This window comes from Camelina sativa, chromosome 16, assembly GCF_030686135.1.
Source record: "Camelina sativa cultivar CO46 ecotype springtype chromosome 16, ASM3068613v1".
NCBI classification, from domain to species: domain Eukaryota; kingdom Viridiplantae; phylum Streptophyta; class Magnoliopsida; order Brassicales; family Brassicaceae; genus Camelina; species Camelina sativa.
The window spans coordinates 1465458-1492362 of NC_141895.1; the positions used below are offsets into that span (position 1 = coordinate 1465458).

General features: G+C 35.3%; 4 protein-coding genes across 5 annotated transcripts; 1 reads left to right on the plus strand and 3 right to left on the minus strand.

Moving 5' to 3' along the window:
• The first annotated feature begins 5393 nt into the window (after nucleotides 1–5393).
• On the plus strand, nucleotides 5394–7474 carry LOC104749264 (protein RGF1 INDUCIBLE TRANSCRIPTION FACTOR 1-like). The gene is made up of 5 exons (XM_019238054.2): nucleotides 5394–5622; nucleotides 5772–5948; nucleotides 6046–6120; nucleotides 6343–6483; nucleotides 6843–7474. The coding sequence occupies exons 1-5, from the start codon at nucleotides 5620–5622 to the stop codon at nucleotides 7179–7181; spliced, it is 735 nt and encodes a 244-aa protein (XP_019093599.2). The 5' UTR covers nucleotides 5394–5619; the 3' UTR covers nucleotides 7182–7474.
• Nucleotides 7475–8651: 1177 nt separating this feature from the next.
• On the minus strand, nucleotides 8652–10823 carry LOC104749265 (SKA complex subunit 1 homolog). The gene is made up of 9 exons (XM_010470855.3): nucleotides 10468–10823; nucleotides 10263–10387; nucleotides 10017–10129; nucleotides 9827–9914; nucleotides 9615–9682; nucleotides 9424–9529; nucleotides 9303–9332; nucleotides 9084–9197; nucleotides 8652–8951 (listed from the first exon to the last, which is right to left on the minus strand). The coding sequence occupies exons 1-9, from the start codon at nucleotides 10562–10564 to the stop codon at nucleotides 8874–8876; spliced, it is 819 nt and encodes a 272-aa protein (XP_010469157.1). The 5' UTR covers nucleotides 10565–10823; the 3' UTR covers nucleotides 8652–8873.
• A 1675-nt stretch (nucleotides 10824–12498) lies between these two features.
• On the minus strand, nucleotides 12499–13563 carry LOC109129625 (root meristem growth factor 10-like). The gene is made up of 2 exons (XM_019238120.2): nucleotides 13296–13563; nucleotides 12499–12866 (listed from the first exon to the last, which is right to left on the minus strand). The coding sequence occupies exons 1-2, from the start codon at nucleotides 13431–13433 to the stop codon at nucleotides 12570–12572; spliced, it is 435 nt and encodes a 144-aa protein (XP_019093665.1). The 5' UTR covers nucleotides 13434–13563; the 3' UTR covers nucleotides 12499–12569.
• A 2003-nt stretch (nucleotides 13564–15566) lies between these two features.
• On the minus strand, nucleotides 15567–16981 carry LOC104749266 (autophagy-related protein 8g). Of its 2 annotated transcripts, none has more exons than XM_010470856.3 (6): nucleotides 16851–16981; nucleotides 16609–16655; nucleotides 16454–16509; nucleotides 16133–16185; nucleotides 15895–16013; nucleotides 15567–15788 (listed from the first exon to the last, which is right to left on the minus strand). In XM_010470856.3, exons 2-6 carry the CDS (start codon nucleotides 16643–16645, stop codon nucleotides 15694–15696), a joined length of 360 nt encoding a protein of 119 aa, XP_010469158.1. In that variant the 5' UTR covers nucleotides 16646–16655; nucleotides 16851–16981; the 3' UTR covers nucleotides 15567–15693. The 2 variants fall into 2 exon arrangements, with proteins under 2 accessions (XP_010469158.1, XP_087347979.1); XM_087491853.1 differs by having other exon boundaries at nucleotides 15749–15788; nucleotides 15911–16013; nucleotides 16851–16954.
• Nucleotides 16982–26905: the final 9924 nt, after the last annotated feature.

A 26905-nucleotide genomic window follows, 5' to 3' on the forward strand; every position in this document is an offset into this window, starting at 1 on the left:
TCTTTTTCCTTTTCGTGTAATCATAACGCAAATTAAGGGTTGTATTCTATTTTTTTTTGTGATTTTCAGATTTTATTTTGTCTCAGAATTGGTTTTACAAAAAGTCAAATCACAAATGGTAAGTTGTGTTTCAGCCTCGCATTAAGAACAAGGTTTAGCATGTTGGCCTTGGAGAATAGTGTGGAGAATTAGTTTTTTTATTTGGACATAACAATCTCACAATTTAGAATTACCGATTTAAAATTTCACCATTTTTTTTGGCTTGCTTCATGTGCAAATTTTGTCCTTACCGATTTGAGTTTTTGTGTTTTAAAGTTGTAATCTAATTGACTTCCGGTTCACCTTCATATCCATTTTCTAAAACATAATTAGGTTAATTCTACCAAAACTGATTTTGAAATTTATAATATCTAACAATCACATAAGCGCAATAATATATGAGTTAACTTCCAAAATTATGGCTCCGACTGGTAACACGAGTTATCAAAATCGAGTTGTAGTAAGTATTAAAATTTGATGTACAGTAAAATTTATATGGTATAAACGGCAGTTTGATGTAATGAATTTGCAGTAAAAAATATATTAAAGATTTTCTTTAAACGACTGACTGGTAACATTTCTGATGTATCAGGTGTAATATCTATTAGAAATAAAAATAAAATAAAATTATTAAGAACAATAACATTTTTCAAATAAAATAATTCAAAATAGATAAATAAAATGATCCTATGTAAAAAAAAATGAAAAACATTTGAGACATACCAACGGGTGTAGACTAGCTACGAATACATCTTCATCAAAACAAATAAAATATATTAGTAATATGCACTGATATTTCTATACATATATATATATATAAACTTGATGGATAAAAAGAGTAGAAGAAAGAAAACCATACCACAGTTTCTTCAAAGTGTGCTTATTTAACAATGAGTTTTAGGCATCTATATATATACAGCTTAAAATTTCCGTGTACGTTTCAACTAGAAAAACTTTTTTTGTTTGAAAGTGTCTAATGAAAACTAGAAAATTTTAGAAAAATCTTTGACCATAGTTGTTTACGGGTGCTTAGCATAAATATAGAAACAAATAACAAATAATTTTATAAAAAATAATCGTTTGAATAATTTAAAAAACTGATAACTTAACTCTAACACATGACAATTTCCATGATGTTGAATAATCTTTTGAGTGAACAATTTTACAAAGGATATACCTCAAACTTGTACATCAACAATAACATATGATTATTCAAACTCAACTTCAAAAAATTTAGTTTTGTTCATGATTGATAACATTTTTGAATAAATTTTGAGTTAAGTCCATAACTCAACTTAATTCAATGGTAACACATGTTACTGATCTTGGTTTTCATTAGTATTGAACGTTTTACTTTTACGTATATAAAAAATAGTGATTCTTATTCTTCGCATATGTATCTCTATTTCACATTGGTTTCTAGTTTTGCGTTTGTTTATTTTTCTCTCTGCATTTCGCAATCGTAAAGCCCTCTCCTTTTTGGTAAAGTTTATCCCAATTTCGCGATAGATTCACTAGAAAATGTATTCTTAATATGTTGTTCTATGGGTAAAAGGAAAATCTAGAGCAAAAGACAAAAAAAATTCTTCTTTCTTCTCTCTCACGCACGATAATCAAGGAACTTTCACCGCAAATCTCCCCCGACGCCGGCGAAGGAAATCTTTCCCGGCGTCGGGACTTAACCTGAATCTCTCCTCACTGCCTTCGCTCTTGTAGTCTAGTTTCTCTTTCGTTTTTGCTTAAGATTTTGCTTCCCATTTATCCCTTTTTAATCCTTCCCATCCCCACGCCTCCATTAGCCGATATGCATTCCAAAGAGGACATTCGCTGGCCGGAGTTCTACAGCTCATTGCCGCTCCAAAACTCTTTATCGGAGATAAGATATGAAGATCCAATTTTTGTCAGATCTGGTTTTCGGAACCACCAAGAGGAGAGCTTAAACCAGGTTCCTTTGATGGCAGGAGTAGATCCGCTAGGACCATCAGATGCGCCTTGCATGGTGGAGTTGTCGACGGCGCACGACGGTCTACTCTCTTTGGTACCGATTTCCAGTACCGGAGATCTAAAGCTCTTAGGATTCCCTTCTGATGCATCAAACCCCGCTTTACACCCCCAACCACCTTCCCTTCCTTCACCGGAGATGCTCGAGACCCTGAATCTGACATCTGCTCAACCTAGCCGATGCGCTAATCCTCCCCTTCCCCCGACCGCGAAACGAGGCTTTCCGCTGTTGGGTCCAACTTTCCTCGGCCCGTTAAGGTTCTTGAGCCCATTACCAAACGATATTTTTATCGATCCCCTCCTGCTGTTATCGAGGTTTGAGCAGAATTCTAATCCTCTCCACTCTAGTCGTTATGTGTGTGTGCTTATGGAACCATTTGTTCGAAGACTGCATGTGGAAAGTAAACCACCATTATTGCTAGTTTGGCTAAGGATTATTGTAGGACACCTGTTTTTAGATCCAAATAATGATTATGCTCTTGAGGTTAGAGACATGAATGAACTCGGCATTATGATCCAGACCTTATGGCGCTGTGATTACGATGTATCTTCAGGCCCCCTCTGTCATCATCTCATATATCTTTAGAGACCTATAATCTATAATGTATCAACTTTTTGAAGTACCCTCCCAAAAACTTGAAGTTCAGTGGCATTATGACCCCATCTCCATGGTATGGGAGTTACCACTACAACTTTCAGAGTCTTACACCGAACCCAATCACCTCCCTCAAATCTCTACTTATCTTCTACCTGAGTTTTATCAACCCTGCTCAAACTTTTAAATTGCCTATCTTTGTTGTGCCTTAAACTTTGAACTCTGTTTTGTATGTTATGTTCTGTTTTAATGGAATGAAACATATCTTTGTCCAAAAATATATATATATATATATATATATATATATATGTTGTTCGATGGGTTGGTGTAGATTACTCTTCCAATTTTGCTGGATATTCCAATTTTGCTGGATGATTCAATAAAATTGTTTCCTTGGGGGACATAACATTGAATTTTAGTTATCTTTACAAAACTGCAACCTTTTAAGCTTTCATTTATAACTAACTAACACGATTTAGGCTACTACGTCTAGATATAACATGGTTAAAAAATTGATAACAATTCAAAAAGAACTACATTATTAAATATACTATTTTTTTTGTTTTCCAGTTTTTAGTTGTTTAATAACACCATTATTATGTGTGTGAATTCCACAGTATAGAGATGTGTAATAGTTTATATCTTTATTAGTTGTGGCTTCTGGGACATCAAATCAGATATGAAGATAAAAAATTTGAGGGTAGTCGTATGTTACTGTGTCCATTGCTTTCATTTGACCGGTTGGTTACCAACGATTTCGGTTGTTAGATTGTGCTGTTGTGATCAGAAGTAGTCAGGACCATCATGTGTTTATTTATTCAATTGAGGTAGAGGGAGAACCACATATGAGCTTAGCCCAATAGAAGTGTAAAAGCCCAAACCCATAGTATAAAGAAATGACTAAACTACCCATGATCAGTAACTAAAAAAGAAGAAAAGACTAACGAGAAAGGGGGGGACAGCTGGATCGAATCGGATCAGATCAGATCACACACAATGCAGTGGCGTCGCCTTCTTCTCTGCCTGAGGCTGCTGCTCCTCCGTACCAACTCTGATCCACCTCTCTGTCTCTCTCTCTATACATATTATATATACACTCATATTCATATATATATATATTTTGTATTTCAAAAGTTTGTATGCAAAAAATTGATAGTTGTGACTATTTAAAATAATAAAATTAATAATTGGAAATAATAATAATAGGTGTCTTAGTGGTGTGCGTAGGTAATTTTAGTAGTAGTAGTAGTAACTAATAAAAATAAAAACCCATCAAGTTTTCGCACTGGTTCCCGAGAAGAGTCTACTACAGCTGTGACAAGGGGGACTTAGGTTCTTGGAATTTGCTCTCTTCTCTCTCCCTCTACTTCTTTTTCCCTCTATTCAATCTAACAATCATATATTTAGCTATAATGATTATGATTCTGAATTATATCTAAATGGAGCTTAGTTTAATTTTGTTTGGATGCTATAATGTTTCCAGGTATATTAACGATGCTTAGTTTTAATTTTGGTTTATATTAATTCATATTTTGACTGAAACAAAAATAGTAGTAAAATGAGAAATTTTATTTTTAGTATAGGTTGTGTTTACGAAATTGCCACTGAGAGATTGAAAAAGTAGACTGTTGGGAATAGTCTTGTCATTTAGCACTTTTGCACAGTTAACCAGAGAACAGAGAGACCTTCTTAACAAACAAAAGTAACAAAAATAATCAACACACAAATTATTTTTTATCATTTAGAGATGATAACAAAGATCAAATTGTTGTATTCAACCCAACTCACGTTTGTTTTTAGAAGAAAAAGTCTAGTATAGATAATAATAGATAAACTAAAAACTCTTTAAAATTTTGATATTGACTGTCACATACAAAAAGTTTGATTTCTTTATTTATTTCTTCTGAAGAAATTTAATTATTAATTATTATATAGAGTTCATATGTTTTTAACATTGTCGAAAGGTAAAACTTTTTAACTCTCTATGACACCAAGTGTTCTGTTTATCGACAAGCTGAATTCTAATAATAAATTAATAATATACTGCTAGTAAACATGTTTTTTGACGGTCAAACCCCATATATTAAGTTATCGGAGATGACTCTCTTTGAGAGAGAGCCAATTTGATACCGACGAGCTTACATGGGAAAAACAGAAACCTCGTGCTCTTGTACATTTCGCAAGTTTATCGGTATGGATATTATCCTCTCGAGGAATATATCTAATACTAAAATTAGCAAATCTATCTTTGAAATGAATAAAGTCCTTCAATTCTGATGAAAAGGTCGGCCAATCCTCGATATTAGACGTTATCCTTAGGAAGTCTGAACAATTCGTAGCAAAAAGAGCTTTATCCAAGTCCAACGCTAATAAACACTCCATAGCCCAAATAAAAGTATCTAACTCTGCATGTAATAGGGATAAGCTTCTGCCCAATACTGCTAGTAAACATTTTAACACTCTTGTTGTCAAGTTGAACTGCATATTAAAACTCTGCTTTCGTCGTTGAAAAGGTAGTAGTAGTTGTCAAACACTCAAACTAATGATTAAAATTTACGCTCATAATCGAAATTTTGTTATCTATATTTATCGTAAGTAACTTATCTAAAAGTGAATCACTTCTCTAATGGATAATAATAATTACTAAAATATAAGAGAGTAGTAAAAAAATTAACAAAGCACGTTAATAAACGAAGAGATTACACGTACACATCATCCTTAAAGGAGGAGAAGAGAACAAGACTCATGATTTAAAATTAAGCTAGTGGTCACTCTCTCCAGGCGCCGTTCTCTCTCTCTTTCTTTCTTTCTTTCTTTCTTTCTTTCTTTCTTTCTTTCTTTCTCTCTCTCTTCTCTCTCTCTGGGAATGGTCAGTCAATTTCACCACTGAGAGCTCAAAATCGCCTGACCTTGACCTCTTACTCTCTCTTATCTTTTCCCCAAGAAAAAAAAGCACTTCCCAGTTTTAGAAGAAGAGAGCCATCATGGTGGGTCTACTGAATTTTTTTTTACCTTTTTAATTAGTCCCAAAAAAAGAAAAACATAAAATTGGGAAACATGGGTCTTGTTTCATTTCTGGGTTTCGTCGAAAAAAAATGTAAACTTTATTGTTGTTTTTGGGTTCTTTTTTTGGCAGATGCAATCTGGAGAATTCCCTGCATGGCTTGAGGTTTTGTTAAAAGACAAGTTTTTCAACGCTTGTTTGGATCATGAAGATGTTAAGAAGAACGAGAAGAACATTTTATGTATCGACTGTTGTCTTAGCATCTGTCCTCACTGTCTCTCTTCACATACCTCTCATCGTCTTCTTCAGGTCTCTCTCTCTCTTTCAGAACACAAACTTTTCGTTTTTTTTTTGTTTCAAATTTTGCATCTTTACGGAAAAAAATATGAACTTTTTGTGTTTGCAGATAAGAAGATACGTTTACAGAGACGTTTTGAGGGTAGATGATGGTTCGAAGCTAATGGATTGCTCTTCAATTCAGGTATAACTAAAACTGTCTGTCTGGTCTCCTCAATCTTTGTAATTATTTCATCCTAATTAATGATCTTCTCTTAATCCTTTATTGTAAAACATTTAAAAGGTTCAATTTTTTCTTTACATGGGTTCTTGTGCCCTAGATTATTTGACAGCTTTAATTTAATACGCGTTATCTTTCTTTATTGTTTTTGTTGTTCATGATGATGATGATGGATGATTAAAAAAGCCATACATAACGAACAGTTCTAAAGTTGTGTTCATCAATGAACGACCTCAGTCTCGGCAGTTTCGTGGTTCCGGCAACATTTGCATCACTTGTGACCGGAGTCTCCAGTCTCCTTACCTCTTCTGCTCTCTCTCCTGCAAGGTCTGTTTTTTTTTTGTTTTGTTCTAATTAAAAGAAAGAAACATCTTTTTACTCGTTAATTACGTTTTCATTTCAAATTCTATCAAATTTTCCAAATTCTACTTACCAGTTTTATTCATCTGGGTCGATCAATTGCACGATTACACGTAATTGTCTCAGATGTAAAAGGAACGTTTTTTTTTTTTTTGTCTCATTACTAATTTTCAAATTAATTCAAAAATACAGAATTCAATTTCTTTCTGTTTTTGTTGTTTCATTTTTGTTTTTGTTGCTTTTTAATTAAACACGCGTGTACGATCATATATTTACACGTAATTGTCTCTGAAAACACAAACACATGGTTTTGTTTGCTTTTGTAGATTAGTGACGTCATAATGAGACAAAGAGCACTCTCAGGCTTTCTCCGCGTCTGCAACGTTCTCGATTTAACCGACGAAGTCACGACAACGACGCCCAGCTCCACTCTCGAACCGACCGGGTCTACCCGTACGTCTTCCGAGTCAGGAGGAGACATGTTCTGGTGTCAGGCGCTCGCTTGCACCGCCACTACTGAAATCGTTAGAAAGAAAAGAAGCAGCTTGTCGACGACTTGCCGGAGAGTCACGGAGGAGGTGGTTTCCACGACTAACACGGAAGCTCCGGCGAACTTTTTAAACCGACGGAAGAACACGCCGCCGCAGCGAGCTCCCCTCTATTAACTCGTATCGTTCGTTTGTGAAGTTTGGTTGGTCAGTCAGGAGTGGTAAGTAGAATGAATACACGTAACGTAATTACGTAACTATTATAGTCTTATTTTATATAATTAAATCAAGTATCTAAATATCGAAAATTTAGGTTCTTAAGAAAAGTATGGGAATTAAAATAGAGATGTCTGTCCTGGTTTTGTCTGACCCTGATCTGTACCGGGTAATGGTAACTCTATGTTATTTAATTTCAATACTTTTTAGTAAAACCAAACATTTGGTTCGTATAATCCGTTTTCTTGCTTCCCCTTTTTTTAATTCGTGCTCTTTTTTTCAATATTAAAAAAAAAAAATCGCAATTTCACTAGTACTATTGAATGAGGCGGCCTTAATTTATTATTTTACAGCGGCGAAGTAAATTCCTAAAAGGATTAAAAGATTTGTTGACATTGAATGCATAATACCGACCATATCTTTTCTTTGGCCGAGTTAAATGATAACGTTTGAAAAGAGAAAAAAGGAAGTAAAATATGGTGATGGAGAACTCTATAAGTCTAAATGTGGTCTGCTGCAGTGAATTTAAGATTGTTTGCATATATAAATATTTTAGGTCACACACACAACACAACATAAGTAAACATGTTATGAATTATTTGATATCAGTTGGTTGATAATAAATGTGATGCATGCGATAAAAATTGTTGTAGTAGTTGTGTGTGTGATTTTGTCTTATGCATAATGTATTTTGTGTTTTTGCACGAAGGAAAGACGAATCAAATTTGGTTAATTTGTTTTATATGAAAGAAGAAGACAAAGAGATTGGGACAGACATTATGGATAGACGTGAAATTGTGATTGTTTCTCAGGCAAATAATACTAGTCTTTTCTCTCCTGTGTTCCCTGGACCACTTCTTCTTCTTCTTCCTATTTCTTAGTATAGTTCCTCTTGTTTTCTATTTCGTGAATCGTGACATTATGATAGATATATCAATAATAACAATGTAGGGATCGTGTTTTGTTATTAGATTTGTTTTCTTGTTCTTTTGGGAAAAATTATTGCCAAATTTACGAGGTCCATATCGATAGTTTAAAATTCTAAATTTCAACCCAAAAAAAAAAATGAAGGGATGATAGTTTATTAACAGTATTTACGATTTTATCCCAAATAAATATACTTTCGAGGTTTCTTTCTTCGAATCGAACTTGTTTGTCTATTTTTTTTGTTTAGTAAAAATAATAACATTGATAGCCACACACTGTCACACTTGCGAAGTTGCGATGATGCTAAAGGTTTTGAATATATTAAAAATAAAAAATTTCACTAAATAAAAACGGAAACCGAGTTTTGCTACTTTGTAGGTTTGAATGGGACAGGCCAATTGTGCACTGGAACTTGAACCAGATTGCTTAGAGTGAAATTGCTTTTATAATATTTTTCAAATAACGGAAATCGAGTTTTTCTACTTTAGTGCAACTATGATAAAATTGCTTAAAACATCTTGTCCAATCATATTTATAAAAAATTCAGACGTCAACATAGTTGATTCTAGGCCTGTTAGGCGGAACAGTCTTAAGACTAGGAAAATGGTGGTGTTTAAAGAACCAGAAGACGTTCTTTTATAGTAGCTGGAGGCTTCCGAGAAAAAAGCAAGAAATTGATTACCTCTTACGCTTGTCTAAATGACCAAACTTGAGCCAAGCTAGTTTTTAATGAGGCTTCATTAGAATGATGACGCGGTTTTGACCAATGCGAGTCTCACTAATGCGACCAAGGTGACGAAGAACCTGTTAGAAAGACATCAAAAGATGACAATGGTTATGTGTTTCCAATGTTGTCTAATCCTGGTGAAGAGTTAGAAGATGCATAAAAAGTCTTGTTAGTAGTTGAAATGAAGGAAATGTATATTAAGTACTTACAGTAAGTATTGCTTTCCCTGAGTTATCTAGTTTCAAACTTGGTCCCTTAATGTCAGTTTCAAGAAAGAAATGTTTGCCCTTTACTGCTTGCGCTGTTACAATATCTCGTAGTTTCTGCATATGAGAGTTTTGAACATAATCTTTCTTAGACCTTCGTTGCCACTCAAAATTATAACAACGTTTCTTAGACAGAGTAGAAGATGAGTTATATTAGCTTACCAGTGCTTTCTCCCAGAGGTTCTCTGCCAGCTTTGCAATATAACAAACAACAATCATTACAATTTCAGCATATAAGTCAAATCCACAGGCCGAGAATAGAGCATAAATATGTGAGCTATACCTTCTGTTTAGGGGCTGCAATAAGATGGGCATTTGCTTCAGCATATGAAGCCATGTCATTGATGGCCGCGTTCACTTTCTCAAGGGTGAGTCTTCCTCTCATGTATCTATTTTGAAAAAAAAATGTCAGAAAAGCGGCAATATGCATTTCGCATTGACAGGAAGAAGAATAAAAAGTGAAACTGTACTTACGATGAGAGAGAATTGAGCTCCTCAACAGTTATGTACCAAACCGGAGGAGACCCGCGACCCTTCTTCTCCTGGAAACAAGAAGCAAAGATTAACACAAAGTCCATAGACAGAGATAACAGAATACACCAGTAGCTACAGTTTGATCATTCATAGCCATTGAGTCTTAAAGGCCATAAAGTCTCTTTTGGAGAAAATGCAAGTACTACTACGACCTTGGGTAAAACAACTGCTTCCTCATCAGATTTCAAAGAGCTGAGAGCAGGATTGTGCTCGTACTGCTTGGCATTTTCTTGGAGCAAACTGGAATTAAAAAAAAAAAAACACACTAACCTTAGTCAAACTTATGAGGACTATATATATATACCAAGAAATTGAATAAGAAAAGGTGAGTAAAATGTATACCATCGATTTAAATCTGAATTCAACATTGTAGCCTTATCAGGCAAATGAGAAGCTGCATAAATAGACATCTTCTGCAATTTCACTTGTTGTTTCAGTGATGCCACGATAAGTTTCTACAAACAACACGAATTCTCAAGATTTAAGAACATACGATTTGATTTCCAAAAATCAAGATTCCAAAACCCTAAATTACGCAAAATTTCAAAATGGCCGTTCTAGAATCTGAAATTTCAAAATAAGACGTACCTTGGCTTTCGGAATAGCTTCGGTTTCTTCACGCAACCGGTCCTTGATCGACTGAACCTGAAGCTCCAAGGAGCTCAACGCCGTGTCGATCGCCGATAAATCCGAGATGCTTCTCGCCGGATACACTGTATGAAAATTGAAAGTAGGTCATTGAATCGGAGAGATTTGACAACGGGTTTGAGTGTTTTGGGAACTCGGGACTCACTGTTCCGGGCGATGACGAGTTCCTGCAATTCGCCGATTCGTTTATGGAACGAAGCTATCAACGAGCCCAGAGAAGATCCAGCTTGATTTCCCTCCATATGCTTCTTCACGAATCTCTCAAGTCTCTGTACGTTGATGAATTCCCCTTCACGGATTATATATACAGTGTTGTGTAGCGTAATTACAGGGATTATACTGAGTGATACATAAGGATCATAATCAGAATTAACTACACAATATTCTAATATCTCTCAAATCTCAATCTTCCCCAATTAGAGAGTTATCTCTCTCGGTCGGCTCCGCTTTAGGTTTTAGAAATTGGAAATGGCAGCAACTTTCCCGGCGGGAAAGTGTTTTGTTAGCCAGATTGCGGAATGGGCTTTTATGAGCCATTATTATTCTATATAATGGGCCTTATATTTGTAATATGTTATGATGGACCTTATCTTGTGTTATCAATGCATAAAAAATGGGCCTTATATTTGTAATATGTTATAATTGGCCTTATATTTGGAATATGTTATCAATGCATAAAAAATGTGACACTCATTATCTTAATTTTTTTCCACAAAAATATTTCTTTACAAAAAAATTACGTCACTTAAAATAAATAGTATATGAAATTTCGGGGGAGAATAAGATTTAACATTTTTTTTATGATTATTATTGTTAGTATATGTGTATGTTTATGTAGTACTATTTAAGAGTAGGTCTAGGCATAAAAATCGTATCCGAATACTCAACCCGGAACCCAATCTGAAAAATCGGGTTTAGGTTGAGTACGTGTTTACCTATAAAACTTTATTGGGTTCTATTTTCTAATACCCGTGGGTTCGGGTTAGGGTCGGGTAATACCCGGTACCCATTTAGGTACCCATTAAAACCGAACATATAAACATATTTATAATATTTACCATTAATATAATGCAATTACCCTAAAATTATGATTATAATTTTGAATATTTCATTTAGTTTTATACCTAAATATCAAAAATAATCAAAATATCTAAAATATTTTGTTATGTAAGTCAAAATTTAACTAAATTTATTTAAATTTAATTATATTTTTTCGGATACGGGTAGTTCGGGTACTAATCGGGTTCTAAAATTTGTAACCCAAACCGATCCGAACCCGATAGTATCCAAACCGAACCGAACCCATATATCTAAAAAGATCCAATGGGTTCTATTTTCTAAATCTCTTTACCCGAACCCGCATGGATAATATCCGAATCCAAACGGGTTACCCAAATGCCCAGCCCTACTTAAGAGGATCGGAGGGAGCTAGGAGACATGGAATTGGGACACCTGAGTGATTGCATTGGAACCAAACGCGGGATCTTCGTCTTTCTTGTACATCGTTAACAGTGACTTTGCACGCGGACTCGTCTATATATATACAAAATATAAATTTAATAAGGCATTTGACTAGTGGGACTAATACTATTCTTTAATCGGATTTAGAATGCCTTATGTATTACACTACTTTTTAAGGTCCACCAAGTTCAATACCATGTATATATTATTATGAATACTTATATACTGATATACACATAGTTCGGCTCGGCTTAAACAGATTATACATGTAAAAGTCGCGATATAGTTCTTCTGCCTATTAATTATATGGTAAATTAACAGACTAACCATTTTTCTTTTTAATGATTAGTAGAAAACGATATGTTTAACCAACCAAAGAAGTCTATTTCTATAGCATCTTTTAGCATTGAATATTGATAACACAACACAATATTGTGAACAACAACAAAGATACATACAATCGCAACGATATGATCACACACATGCATGTGCATATAAAGACGAGTAGATATAGTAATACATCATGATATATATGCATGCAAGTGTAATAAATATTAACAAAATCAAGAAACCTTAAGGAGTATAGTATTTAACAATATTACATGATAACTGTTTTACTAATCTAATTATATGTGTATTTTAATTGTAAAGCTTAAAAGTAGGACGTTTCTCACCATACATATCATGATATATCTGAAAATGTGCAAATTCTTCGTGACTCAAGGTTATGATATATAATAAATCACGATATGAAATTCGTTTCTATCGTTACATGATCATTAAGCGTTAATTATGGTGCGGCGGGTGTGTTGTGGGCTGCATATAATCAAGATTGAAACCAGGGTGTTCTTGATCTGATCTAGGCTGCTTCTTTGAATATTTAGGAATTTTCCAAGTTCTTGAGCCTCTTTTAGACGACACCATTTTGTCGGAAGCTCGTTTTACTTTGTGAACGTCCTTCGTTTTCTTCATGTTGGTCTGACCATTAACATCACCATGATTAAGTACGGCATGTGCTTGGCTCGATAAGTTGTTCGTCTTGATTGTTGATTGAGCTTCTAGTTTTGTAATCTCTTCATTGTTCTGTTGACATGATATAACAGTTAGTATTCAAGTTACCTTATGTTACCATAGTTTAATTACTCCCGAACCTCTTAATTATCAACTCTAGCTATACGCATAGCATTCAGAATAATTTAAAGTAGTAGGAGCCTTCCTACAAAATTTTGACTAGTAGATTTGATTTTGAAAAGAAAAACTATGCATTCCAATTCTTCTATATTATAGAAATCAAATTTTAAAACCTTATATATAGATGAACCAGATTTTTTCTTTTAAAAACGGACTATATATCATACACACATGTTAATATATAAATGATTAAGAAATTTATTCGTGTTAATTTCCTATGTTTATAAGCATGTGGGTTTACAATAATAAAATATAACATCATTCATAATAACCGATCGAGACTCTTAAGTAAACAACATCACAAAGCAAAAAGGGGCTTACCTTAGTTAAATGATCACGATTCACGCTAAGCTTCTTCTGTATGTGTCCAAGATGGCGACAATCGCACATAGGAGACCGAGAAAGGATGACAGAAACTATTAATAGGAAATAGAAGCAAGCACTCCTCAGCATATCCATACGAGTAGTATCGATCAAAGAGATGAATTATAGGCGAGACAGACCAATATGTAGATATATATAGGGAGAGATGGTCAGACAGATATGGCGGTTTAAAGGTATCGTGATTGTTATAAATGCGTAAGGCAGAGAGATTGTGTAATAAATGCAGATATAGATGGAGAGAGAACGAGTCGTTGATGGTAGAGGAGAAAGAGAGAACATGCAAATGTATGGCTGAGAAGAAGAAAAGAGTAGTGAAGGTCAGATATGGTGTTGTGTGGCCCCCTCTACTCTCTCTGCGGAATCCACCGACCCAAACCAGAGAAACCTAACGAAGGAGAAAAGACCAAACTTGTGTCTTCTCTCTCGTAGTTATAGCAATCTTCAGATTTAGCCCCTTACTGATTTTATGTATATCATTTTGTAAATAAAATGTAATAATAATGGAGCGAAAATCTAGCTAGTCATCGAAACGAGCAAAAGGGAGAATTAGGGTTTTTGATGCATATGCTTCTTTGTTTATCCCAAGAAAAGGTTTTAAATCTCTTACCTCTTTGTCTCTACGTTGAGGCCTTTAAACACTTTGCATGTTTTTACGCTACCTTTCTAACTTTGTCTCCTCATATTTTCTAATTTACATGTGTGTGTGTTTCTCGGGAAGCATAACATTCGCGTAACGATCGATATTTCTAATGGCGATAACAAAAAGTAAGCAGACTTTTTCGACCAAACATTCTTCAAGACGGATTCCATTTCTGACAGGTTCAAATTAAGTTTTTTCTTATATATATCTCATTATTATTCTGTAACATGGACGGGGTGTTTCGAGTAAATTAGGTTATATAAAAGAGTAATCGATTGCTGATTGAATTTATATTCAGGGAGTGTGTAGTAAAAGCAGAAGATCTTTTCAATGCTTCCGTTCTTTTGTAGCATTCATTTACATATATATATGATTAACTTATTCAAGTATAATATATTATCTTATCTATATATATAGTTGATAATAACTAATAAGTAAGCAACGGTCTTGTCTGTGATTAGTTCTGTTGTTAGATGTATTTAATTATCACATTGAGATATATATATATATATATATATATATAAATAGATAAATCTTTTCCCACATGATACTAATTGTTGATATATACGTGAACACATTGACGTTACAACAAGCGAGTTATTTCGTTGCATAATTGCGATGACTTATCGCGATTTTAATGATATTTCATGCATAATAAAGTAATACTAGTTTCCATGCTTCTAATCACCAGGGAGACATAGTTTGATCATTTCAACAAGTGGGCACTGGTAGTGTCTGCTAAACCCTCAAAAGTCAATAACAAAATTTGTATTATATAATCTGGTTGACTTTTCAATTGGAAAAAACAGAATTTGATTGAAGTTATAATTAAGTTCAGTAAACATGCAAAACTATAGTAGTGGGGATATACGTACATAAAAAGCCCCTTATCTAAACGCCCTAAAATCTTGTTCACCAGTGAAAAAATACCTGAAAAGTTGACACTAGATCTCTCACAAACACATTAAACAACCACTTGTGCTGAGTTTTGGTTCAACAATCTTCGTGAACCCAAAATATAGATATTTTTGGCACTTTTTATGTTAGTAGTCAAATATTTGTGGGAAAATAATAGAGTAGGGAGACATACTATACTAAATTAGTAGTTGACGTGACATGGGAGAGAATACATTACATTTATGATTTAATGGAAGAAATAAAATGGAGGAAGGTGAAGAACGTGTGGGACCAAAGAGAAACAGCAGACAAGTGTGCGTGGACCATCACCGCCTCTGTTTTTATGTTGTTCGTGAAGGTCGTGCCCTAACCGCAACCCCAAGCCGCCATTGCCGCTCACTTTACCACGTGGCGCTTCCCCCATGTTATTTTGTCTTTTACTGCTTACGTCGACCGGCCCACAATCGTTCTTTACTGTGTCTAGATTAAGTGGGGCTTGCCCCGCAATTGTCGGGTCAAAAAACTCTCTACAAACTAAAAATTGTAAAACCGAAACGAAACACTTTTGTTTGCAAAAACCGATTAGTTTTGTAACTTTTTTTTGGTAGGCGATTAGTTTTGTAACTTGTTCATCATATCCGCAGCTAAAACAGTTTCACGACCAAGAAACAAGATAAATTAATAATTTACATTCCATTAAAAAAAACTTAAAATAAGCAAAGAACACATCACGTTAAATTCGGACGATAGGAATCATAATAATTAAAGCCCTGAGTTTTTGTTTTGTTTCTATCAAATTCATGACGATCCAAATGTGTTTTCCCCACTGTAAGTAACGTACAAGAAGCCGTCCTCTTCTTTCTTGTCTTCGTAGATGGTTGACATCATTGCTCCTGCAATCGAGATTACCAAATTCCAAATAAGAAAGATGTCGTGTTTATGGAATGGTGATTAATTAAAGAGTAAAACATGGTGGTGGATGTAAAGAGGAGTCATTACCGGTGGGAGGAAGAACATTATCAACAAAGATGAAGATAGCTTTCTCTGAACTAAGCTGGATTCTTTTACGAATCACATACACAAACTGGCCAACCGTTAGATCCGCTGGGACGAGGTATCTGTAAAATACACATATCAAAACTATATTGAATAAGCAAAGCAAAAACTCCAATGTTTAAGAATCTAATTTCCATAGAATGTAGATATATATAAAAAAAACAAACAGGATCATTCATACTTCTTCTTGTCGATGTTTGCTATGTCACTTTTCTCTGCCTTCTCCACAATCACCTACTATAACAAAAATAAAAACATCTTATTTCTGAAACTCTCAAGTTCTTCAACCACACAGTTAAAAAGATACTATTCACTAAGAGAGTCTAAATCCTTCAAAGGAAACAAGAAACATCTATCAAAGTGTTATTGTATTTGCAAGATTTGAAATCAAATCAGGCCTCAGGATTCCACACAAGATCATGTATGCTCCTATATAATTTCAACAAAACTAGGAAACAGAACACAATACAGAACAAAGCTTGAAACAAGTTTTTTTTTTTACCGGGACACGGTCAGGATACTTGTCTCTGATCCTTAAAGCTTCAGCTTTCCTCTTTTCTGCAATATAATATAATCCAAGAACCATATTTACTGTTATATCATACTAATAATTACAATCCAATTACTGGGAATTATTATAAAAAAAAAAATTCTTACCAAAATCATGATCCTGCTTGAAGCTGGCTGTACTCATTCTTTTGTTCCTGCAAAAATTTCTAGAATCACCGATTTACCCAAAAAAAACAAAAAACGATTTTTACCAAATCCCAACACAAAACCCTAATTTTTTTCAGCTGCCCAAGTCGTAATCCACTTAATAGTGTTTAAACCTTCTGAAGGAATCAAGCAAGGTTATTAAAAGTAGTATAAACGAAATAAAAAAGATTGGAGAAACTTACAGAGATGAAGAGATTATACTTTGGGATTCGAGTTTATGATTGAATATCTCTCAAACTTCGACTGCGATTGTCACAGTTAATCAATATAATCACGTCAGGTCAGCTATTTTATTTATATACGGACCTCTTTCTTTAATCAAGGTATATTTTGATTGGTTTTATTCCCTAAAAGTAAGCATGATTTAGTTACCAAATTATTTATGGACTTAAGGCCCATGATTAGTTAAAATACCATAGAGTAATGTTTCTCCAATTTCTTCTATAAAGCCCGTTAAAAGACTGCCGTATTTGTTTTTGCTTGTATTATATAAAGCCCAGCCCAATTATCCATATATATATATATATATATATATATATATATATTCAAAAACTAAAAGTTTTCTGTATTTACATTGTTAAGATGACTTGTTGAAATATAATTATCAAACAAATTCTTGCCAACAAAAAAATTATAACTTGGAAACACTTATTATAGACCAGTAGATCATAATCTTTAAATTTAGTTCAACATAATGGCTTAATGATACTGAAAAAATAAAATACATACACAATTATTATTGACTCTGATTGTATTGCATTGCAAAACAATGGATCGAAAGATAAACCTTTTAGTAGTCAACAAATATGAAAACTAATTATGATTATTATGATTATTACTAGGAACTCATGTTAATAAAATAGTTATTACAAAATTTCTTTAATTATTTATCTTTATTAAGTTATTTAATAATTAACTCAAAAAATAAAATAAAAAATTTGAAACTTTCTACAAATATTTATTGAGAAATATTCTTATAAATAACTTTACCTTCAAAATAGAAATAGAAAGTTTTAATGGTTCATCAAATAAACTAAATTTTATGTGGTTTAATTAAAAGGTTGTAATAATTTATTTAAATATATATTTGGAATTAAAATCTAATAAATAATAATTTATGAAGATTTTTTCCGAGTGATGTGATCTTAAATATTAAATATAGCAAATGTTGCAATGATTCAATTAAATAGGTTAGAATAATTTAGTTTAATATATTTTAATAAATAAAAATTCATAATTTATGAAGAATTAAACTCAGATACTGAATATAATTAAAAATTACTTCTTCTATCTCTAACATATTGATGTTTTAATATTTTTTCTTGTTCCTAAAAAATTGATGTTGTACATTAAAAACCTAAAATAGATTTTTTACTTTATAATTTTCTCCACATGGCATGTTATCTGAGGTTTATATTTTTTCTTTCTACCAAAAAGTAATTATAAATTAATTTATAGATAAACTTTAATTTTTTCTTAATATATGTGAAATTGTCAAAACATCAATCTATTAGAAGTTATTTTTACATCATTGTTATTATTATGTATGTTGATAAATAATTTATAGAGTAGGGAATGACGCTGAAAGTGGAATTTCAAATTATTGTGATTCATCATGTTAAGAAGAGATTCAATTTTTTAAAGAGATGCAACCGCAGAAGTTTCTGTCAAAAAAATAAATACATAAAATATTTGATGAAAATGTATAACAAAAAGATGCAACTGTTATTCACATTTATTCAGATTTATGAAAAAATCTGTGTTGAATAGAAAGTTTGAAAATTTTGTAAAGGAAAAACAAATATATAAATTTTTAAAGATGTGTATGTTTAAATTGAAATTTTTTTTTGAAAATTTCACAAAAGAATAACATATGTATATATTTTTAAAGATTTCTCAAAAAAAACAAATATTTGGATTCAAAAGATGTGAACATTTGAATAGACACAACTTTTTGTAAGAGACACAACTTTACATTCAATATACACAATTTTTTAGAGAGACGCAATCGTAGAAGTTTCTACCTAAAAATATTTTATGAAAATGTGTAACAAAAAAAAGCAATTGTTCTTCGTATCTATTAAGATTTATGAAAAATCTTTGTTGAATAGGAAGTTTGCAAATTTTGTAAAAGAAAAATAAATATATAAATTTCTAAAGATGTGTACCTTTGAATTGAAAAGAAAGTTTGAAAATTTCACAAAAGAAGAACATGTATATAGATTTTTTAAGATTTATCAAAAAAGAAAAAAATATAGGTTTCTAAAGATGTGAAGATTTGAATAGAAATAACTGTTTGCAAGAGACACAACTTTACATTCAACAGACGCAATTTTTTAAAAAGACGCAACCGTAGAAATTTCTGTCTAAAAAGAAATATATATATATATATATATATATAATATTTTATGAAAATGTATAACGAAGAGATGCAAGTGTTCTTCACAATTAATTCCGATTTATGAAATTCTTTTGTTGAATAGGAAGTTTGAAAATTTTGTAAAAGAGAAACAAATATATAAATTTTTTAAGATGTACCTTTGAATTGAAAAGAAAGTATGAAATTTAGAACATATATATAGATTTCTAAATATGTGAATATTTGAATAGACACAACTATTTGTAAAAGACATAATTTTAGATTCAATAGATGTAACTTCTAAAGAAACGCAGCCATATAATTTTTTTGACAAAAAATAAAGAAATAAAATATTTTATAAAAATATATAATAAAAAAATATAACTGTTCTTCGCATTTATTCGGATTACTATTATTATATAGATTAATATGATTCTAGAACAATATCCACATTGGTTCACCGGCTCATACCTTATGTGACGTAACCTATATATAGTTAGTTATCATTTTATAGAGGAACTACACTGTGATTTGATTAGTATAGTAGTCGATGTGCCATGCGGCGGTCGGATTTGTTCGTCTACTTGCTTTATTATGTCAACTATTTCTAGATTTTTAAAAAATAATTTTAGCTTTAGCAATGTGTCAATCACTCATATTATACAGTTTAATCAAATAATTTATGTTAATACTACATGGTTATGTTTGGTTGTTGTATTGACAAATTATCAGATCATAGAATCTATCACTATCTTGTTATTTTTTTTTTTTGTTTCCGCCGTCACTATTTATTCTCTATAGCAAAGCGACACATATTTTATTATTTGTGCTGTAATATGTGTCTCCTAAGTCTAGATAATTAGTGATAAACCAACCAAAATTTGACATTACGTTGTCCTTGTTTTGTGATTGTGACTTGGATATGATATGATATGACCTAATTCCTGTAAGTTAACCCCCTTATAATTTCTGAACGTACAAAGTGAACAAACTTAATAAGAAAGAAAAGAAATCTTTGCCCGTGAATCGAAAGATCAGCACAGGAGACTATCGGTTATTTTGAGAACTTTAGGTTTATTTTGGGAAATTAGTAAAATCCTACTCATATGAAAGTGAAAGTGAGAGTGAATTTGCAAATATGACATCTTGACAACGACATGTGAGACGAACAAAAAAAACAAACATACTACTTTTTGCGTAAAAATATATATAACCAAAGCTCTCTATTTCGATACTAGTTTCGAGTGAGAAAAGGTGTGTATGAGCGGTGAAGTTACTAAAGTAAATCTTAGTTGATTTCTAATGCATTGTAACCCTAATCTAAATTTTCAAAAATATTTGGTCTATTCATTTTGTATAGTATGTGTTGGATATGGACTGCGCCCAATATGCCACTCGGCCCAACAACACAGATTAATTGTGATTTCGGCCCGACAAAATTTGGAGATAGTCATTAATACTTCATCGAGGGTAACCTCGATATTTCGCGATGGGAACTCTAGGGAATCCTAGGTCAACAATCCGCTATAAAAAGAGAGAACATTTATTGGAAAGAGGATCCTGACCCCGAGACATTACCCAGAGAGCAATACTTTGCATCGATAACTGAGTTTTTTCTTTGTATAATTCGCACATACATTTGAGTTCGTCAAGATTTTGTTCACTAGTTTTACTATAAACTTACAAACTCAATCTCGACTCTTTGTAATTGCCGACCTCAAATTATCTCGTTAATAAAAGGATTAGCTCCACTCTTCCCCGAAATCTTTATTTGCTTAGTGTTTTGCTATCCCCGGTACAAACAATTGGAGCCCACCGTGGGGCAAGAGTAGAGCGCTCCTTTTTGACGATCACGGTCGCCATTTCCACGAAGACTCCAGATCAAGATATGGCGAACTCGGGAAACTCCAGCGAAGAATTCAACACCACTTTCGAACAACCATCGCCTTCGGAACAACGATGGGGACGCATAAGAACACTCACTCTCCCACCTCCACCTTCCACGACAACCACAATCGAAGGCTCTGCGCCGAACAACACAACCTCTCTACCAGCGCCCGACGCGTCCGTGGAACCTCTCCCTGCCATGCATGTCGAGCACGGACCTGCCACGACTAGACTGTCGTCAACAATGCCGCCCTTCCAAATGTTTTGCCCACAGCACAAAGGAGCGGACTCCACGAACTGATGCATACAATACTCGACGCGCCAATCCTACCTCTTGTTGCTGCACTTGATGAGCATCGTCAAACCGTGGCTCCAGCTGTCACTGATAGTGTCGCGCTCCCAGCTCCCTTGCTTGCTGGACATAACAACTTTGACGATATGATGCAGACTATCCTCGACAAGCTCAATAGTCAAAACACACGAACAACTGAGCAGCTCGACACACTCGTTGCAACACAAGAAGCATTGTAGGACAAAATTAACAAACTCCAGGAAAGATGGCACGATCGTCGACACACAAGCTACCCTGCCGACCTGGACACACTACTACCCATGTCACCGGTAGTCGAGAAACGCTCAGAGAGTCACAGACGCCGACCGACATCCATCATCGAAGGATCCTTCGACGACCACACCAGGGACGGGGCGCTCGCTGATCAAGACCAGACGCACCGTCGTAGCAAGCGTAGTAGGAGCCAGTCGACTCCAACACTGACGAACCACCATCCGCGAGACGACCTGAAAGATTACAAGGATTTAAAAATCCAGCCACTTGAAGCGATCGTAAAGGACATCTCGGCCAAGATACATCGAGCAACAAGCGCTACCCCCAACTTGGAGAAGGTGCTCGAAGAGGCTCAACGCTCACCCTTCACGACAAGAATCTCTAGTGTTCGCGTTTGTTACATCAACAAGTTCAAGTTCGTTCCGTACAACGAGCTAACCGACACAAAACCTTTCTTAACATCCATGAGTGTTGCAATCAACCGAGCACACTTTAGTCCTAAAGAATACGATGTCGGATGCTGTCAGATGTTTGTGGAAAACTTAGCCCTTAACGCACTAAGTTGATTTTCTAGTCTTGAAGCAAATTCGATAGATAGCTACTAAGAGCTCACCGCTGCTTTCCTGCAACACCACTCGACCTTTATGATAAAGGAGGCATCTAACGCCGATCTCTGGACGATGTACCAAGAGGAAGACGAATCGCTCAGAGAGTTCATGAAAAGATTCAAGAAGGTTGTTTCAAAGCTCGCCATTGCAGACGATACTGCGATCTCCGCTCTCCGAAATGCTCTCTCATATGGGTCTCGCTTCAGGGACGATATTATCATATACGAGCATCTGACTCTCGACGACGCCCTGCACCAGGCAAAGAGTACATAGATGTGGAAGAAGAGAAAGTGGCAAGGTCAAACCATACATCAAGATAAACGGTCGTGGAACTCAGCTAAATAAAAGAATAGCTAGGCGCTAAAAAAAAAAAGATCGCTCGTCATGCCGAGCTCTCCCTTTGCTAAAATAAACTACGAATGGCTTGATCCCTTTTCAAGGGTACGTAGGCAGCCTTTTATAAGACACAACTATAACAAAACATAAAAATAAAAATTACACTCGCAAGACTACATTTAATCACAAACAAGCTCTCTCGAACAAGTCCGTCTTAACGAGTGTCCAGCTTCTACATTGTCGCCCTGGCCAGGTGTACGATTTAAAACGCGTTCCACATGGATGCAGCGGTGAAAGAATCCGCACAAAAAAAGGTCGAGCCCAGTCTCGCATTCAACTAGTAGGCAGTCAAGTTTGAATAAGCCAAGTTCTTACTTGCACACTCTTGCCGACCTCGAGGCACCCATAGGGTAAGCCGGACACCAGGGCCACACCTAAAAGGTACGACGAGCACATCTCAATTACCAACGTAAAACTTGGTATTCGAAACACGTAACAGGGTAAGCCAAGAGACGTATTGCCCCGTAAAATACATCTCGAAACCAAGCAAAAAGACGAGCAAGTCTCGCACTAGTTTGAGGGCGCCTGAACTAATAAGCCAAGCCGAGGCTTGCAAGTTCTTGCCAACCCCAAACACCCATAGGATAAGCCGGACACAAAAGCCCCACCCAAACGTACGGCGAGTTAGTCTCGCCTACCACTTTACTTTGGTAAAGCACAAATCCGAGCTGCATATTGAACATTTGCTCGCATCCCTCATGCTTGCCGCTCTCGCACTTGCCTTCAGGCTTTCGATTCTCATTCTCGGTACCGAGTTGCACGTTCAAATTTGGTGCCTACCTCAAGCTTGGTGCCGACCTCAAGCTTAGTGCCAACCTTCATCTTGGCGCCTATCTCATGCTTGGTGCCGACCTCCATCTTGGCGCCTACCTCAAGTTTGGTGCCGACCTCAAGGTTACCGACTTCCTAAGCATCACGCAACATCCGGTCGACCTCAGTCCACCGATCAACGGACTAGCCTCGGAGATCCGCCCTTAGAAAGATGAGAGCACACATCGATCCTTTCACGCCAACCTCATCTGTGGAGCTGCTCGCGCCAATCTCTCTCACTTCATCCACGGAGGTTGGCATCCCTCTGATCTTCCCTCTGATTCTCATTGTGCCGATCTTCGATCTGCTCGGCTTCTCGACAAATAACCTCATGAGCGGGATCGATACCACCGAAAAACTCGCGCCGCCCTGCGCGAGACGAAGGTGTCGAAGTAACGATCTCAATCTCGTCCTCTGGCAGATCTCTTCCGCTTGCAAGTCTGGTCGAGAGACCACAATCGGCCTCACCTCTCGAAATCATTTCATCGGAGCCGACCTCGAGAGGGAGTGAACCTTGAATTTTTGTCGAAGAGGCTCCCTAACCGTCGGCCTCACCGATGCCGAGCTGAATTCCGTAGTCTCTCCTGCCAACCTCAGAGCCAATTTCCATCTGTCGACCTGACATCACACACGTTGGGTCGATCTCAATTTCTCCGTCACGCCGACCTCCGAGATTCACTAGAGCGGACTCGCGACTAAGGTGGAGCGACCGCGCCAAGCTTAGTCCAGGTGATTGCCGAGCAACCGCGTCGAGCTCATTGCCATTCAACCCATCTCGAACTCTCTCCTTCGATCTGCCGAGCTCATTGCCCCTCAACCCATCTCGACCTTTCTCCTGTGATCCGCTGAGCTCGTAACCACCAACCACTTTACCGCCGAGCTTGCCTCTGATTCCCCTAAAACAATCAACGCCGATCTCGTCCAGATCGATCTCACCAAAACCATCAACTACCGAATTAAAGCAAGGCTCGCAAGTTAACGGTGGAAATGGTGTCGACCTCCGCTCAGAAACGGTGCCGACCTCCGGTGAGCTTGGGCAAACGGAATTGGCATTCACATCTCTACTCCCATGCCCGTGAGAACCATCTTGCCGCTCTCCAATCTTTGTTCCCGTGTCGCGCAATGCGACCTCACAACAACCATCTTTGCCGACCCCACCGGGACTGCCGATCTCAGATTTACCTACTGTAACTCTCGACGCCGCCCAACAAGGGCGATTAACCGGCGGATCCTGCCGATCACCGACCATAGGTGATCTCACAATGAGAAGCTTGCTCGGCGGCGGCTGTTAGGGGTTTGTATAGGAGCAACAAAAATCCGCCACCTCGATATGCGACCTACTCATTTTCCGGAAATTCATCAAATACCGCACTCAAAGCAAAAACCGCTGGATATTCATAGTATTTCTCAAGAAGACGAGCCTAGCATTTACAGAAGAATCATTGTAGCAATTTTGTTCCCCAGAAGCGACCTGAGGCAATATGTGCTGAACAGGCATATTAACAGATAATTCAAGCACGCCCATTGATCGCAGAAGAACTGCCGCTCTCTGGACTAAGAAGGGGACTATTGTTGGATATGGGTTGCGCCCAATATGCCACTCGGCCCAACAACACAGATTAATTGTGATTTCGACCTGACAAAATTTGGAGATAGTCATTAACACTCCGTCGAGGATAACCTCGACATTTTGCGATGGGAACCCTAGGTCAACTATCCGCTATAAAAAAAGAGGACATTTATTGGGAAGAGGATCCTGACCCTAAGACATTACCCAGAGAGCAATACTTTGCATCGATAACTGAGTTTTTATTCTTTGTATAATCCGCACCTACATTTGAGCTCATCAGGTTTTGTTCACTAGTTTTACTATAAACTTACGAACTCAATCTCGAGTCTTTGTAATTGCCGACCTCAAATTATCTCGTTAATAAAAGGACTAGCTCCACTCTTCCCCGAAATCTTTATTTACTTAGTGTTGTGCAATCTCTGGTACAAATAGTATGTTGTTTAGGCATCTATCTATATCATGATATTTTAACTGATATAAATCAGTTTACATTCCTTATATTTTGACATTTAATTGTTTTATATATATAATTATATCAACGTAACCAAATTAGTATATGTATTCGTGAAACCGAATCACGAGTAAATTGTATGCAGGTAACACACGGTCGATGTGTCCCTCCTCTAGCCATTCATCCACCCTATATATTGAGATATTGAGTTGATTAAACTAAGGCAATTTGATTATATTTTAATTTCTAAAACACAAAAAAAGCAGAAAGAAATAGTTTAATACTAGAGAATACATGGTGTTAGACATACAACAAGGTGGTGGAAATTCACATGGAGGTTTCTTGTTTGTCTTGGAGAAAAAAAACATGTCTCCCATTATTACAATGTCCAATTACAATGATTTTCGACTTTTTTAATTATTGTTTTTGGTTTTCTTAAAAATATAGAAATATGTTTAGGGAAACAACATAAGCAATGTCTCCTTCTCATTCACACACAAACCACCAAAAGTTCCAACTTGTCTTGTAAATCCAGCTACACATCTTTCTATTAGTATTTGATTTTCCTTAGGTATCCTCCTCTACTACGCGGCCACTTGAGTATTTTAAGTTTGTAAACAAATTTATACTTTTTGAATAGAGTTACTGAGACACTGGATTATATATATCGTGTTGGTCGTAGACTCATAGGCTATCTATAGTATGCTGGTTCTTTAAACTTTGATAGTAGAGACTAGAGACTAGAGGGCACTATTGAATTATCTATAACAAGTCTACATCCTCTGTTTGAAAAAAAAAAAAAAAGTCTACATCCTATCGTTTGTAGTCAAGACAGACTCGAGCCACCCGATGCTGGTCCGGGTCATGATACCAGCTTAAGCGTCAGATTCAGTTTTAAAAAAACCAGGCATCAAAGCTAACTGCTGCAAGAGCTGCTGCTTTAATTTAAACTTACTGTATTACCCTTCCTTTCACGTTGAGCGTATTCGTATAAAATCAGGGGGTAACAACGGCACACAATTATAGACAATAAGCCATCTGCGTCAAATTAACCTTTTGCTCTGCAACCTCGGTATATGTTTTTAGATTTTTTATACAGTGTTTCAGATTGATTTTTATTTTTCTTGACGCGCCGCAGTATTTTTTACTGTTGACACAATTTTTTCCATTTGTTTCGTGCATAGTTTAGATTATAAAATCCAGATTACTTATTTTGCTAGATCTTAGATAGTAGATAATCATATATTTTTAACAATTTGAGTAAATAACTTTGACTATATATTTTTAAGTAAATAAAATTTTGGTTCATTATTTGACTATGAAATATACATCGTCAGTGTTTTACACCTATTTGAATATCAATATATAGTATCATCATCATCATTTAACTCTCAAATTAGTAAATATTTCTCATATATTTTAAATATATATCTAACAGCATGCTACATAATCAAAAAACAAATACATTTATACATGATAATAACACAACTCTACTTTATAAAATAAAATAAAAAATTGGGGAAGATATTGAAAAAACAATTCATTCAATCCGCATAAAATTAGCTATTTCCATATTAAACATGTTGGCATC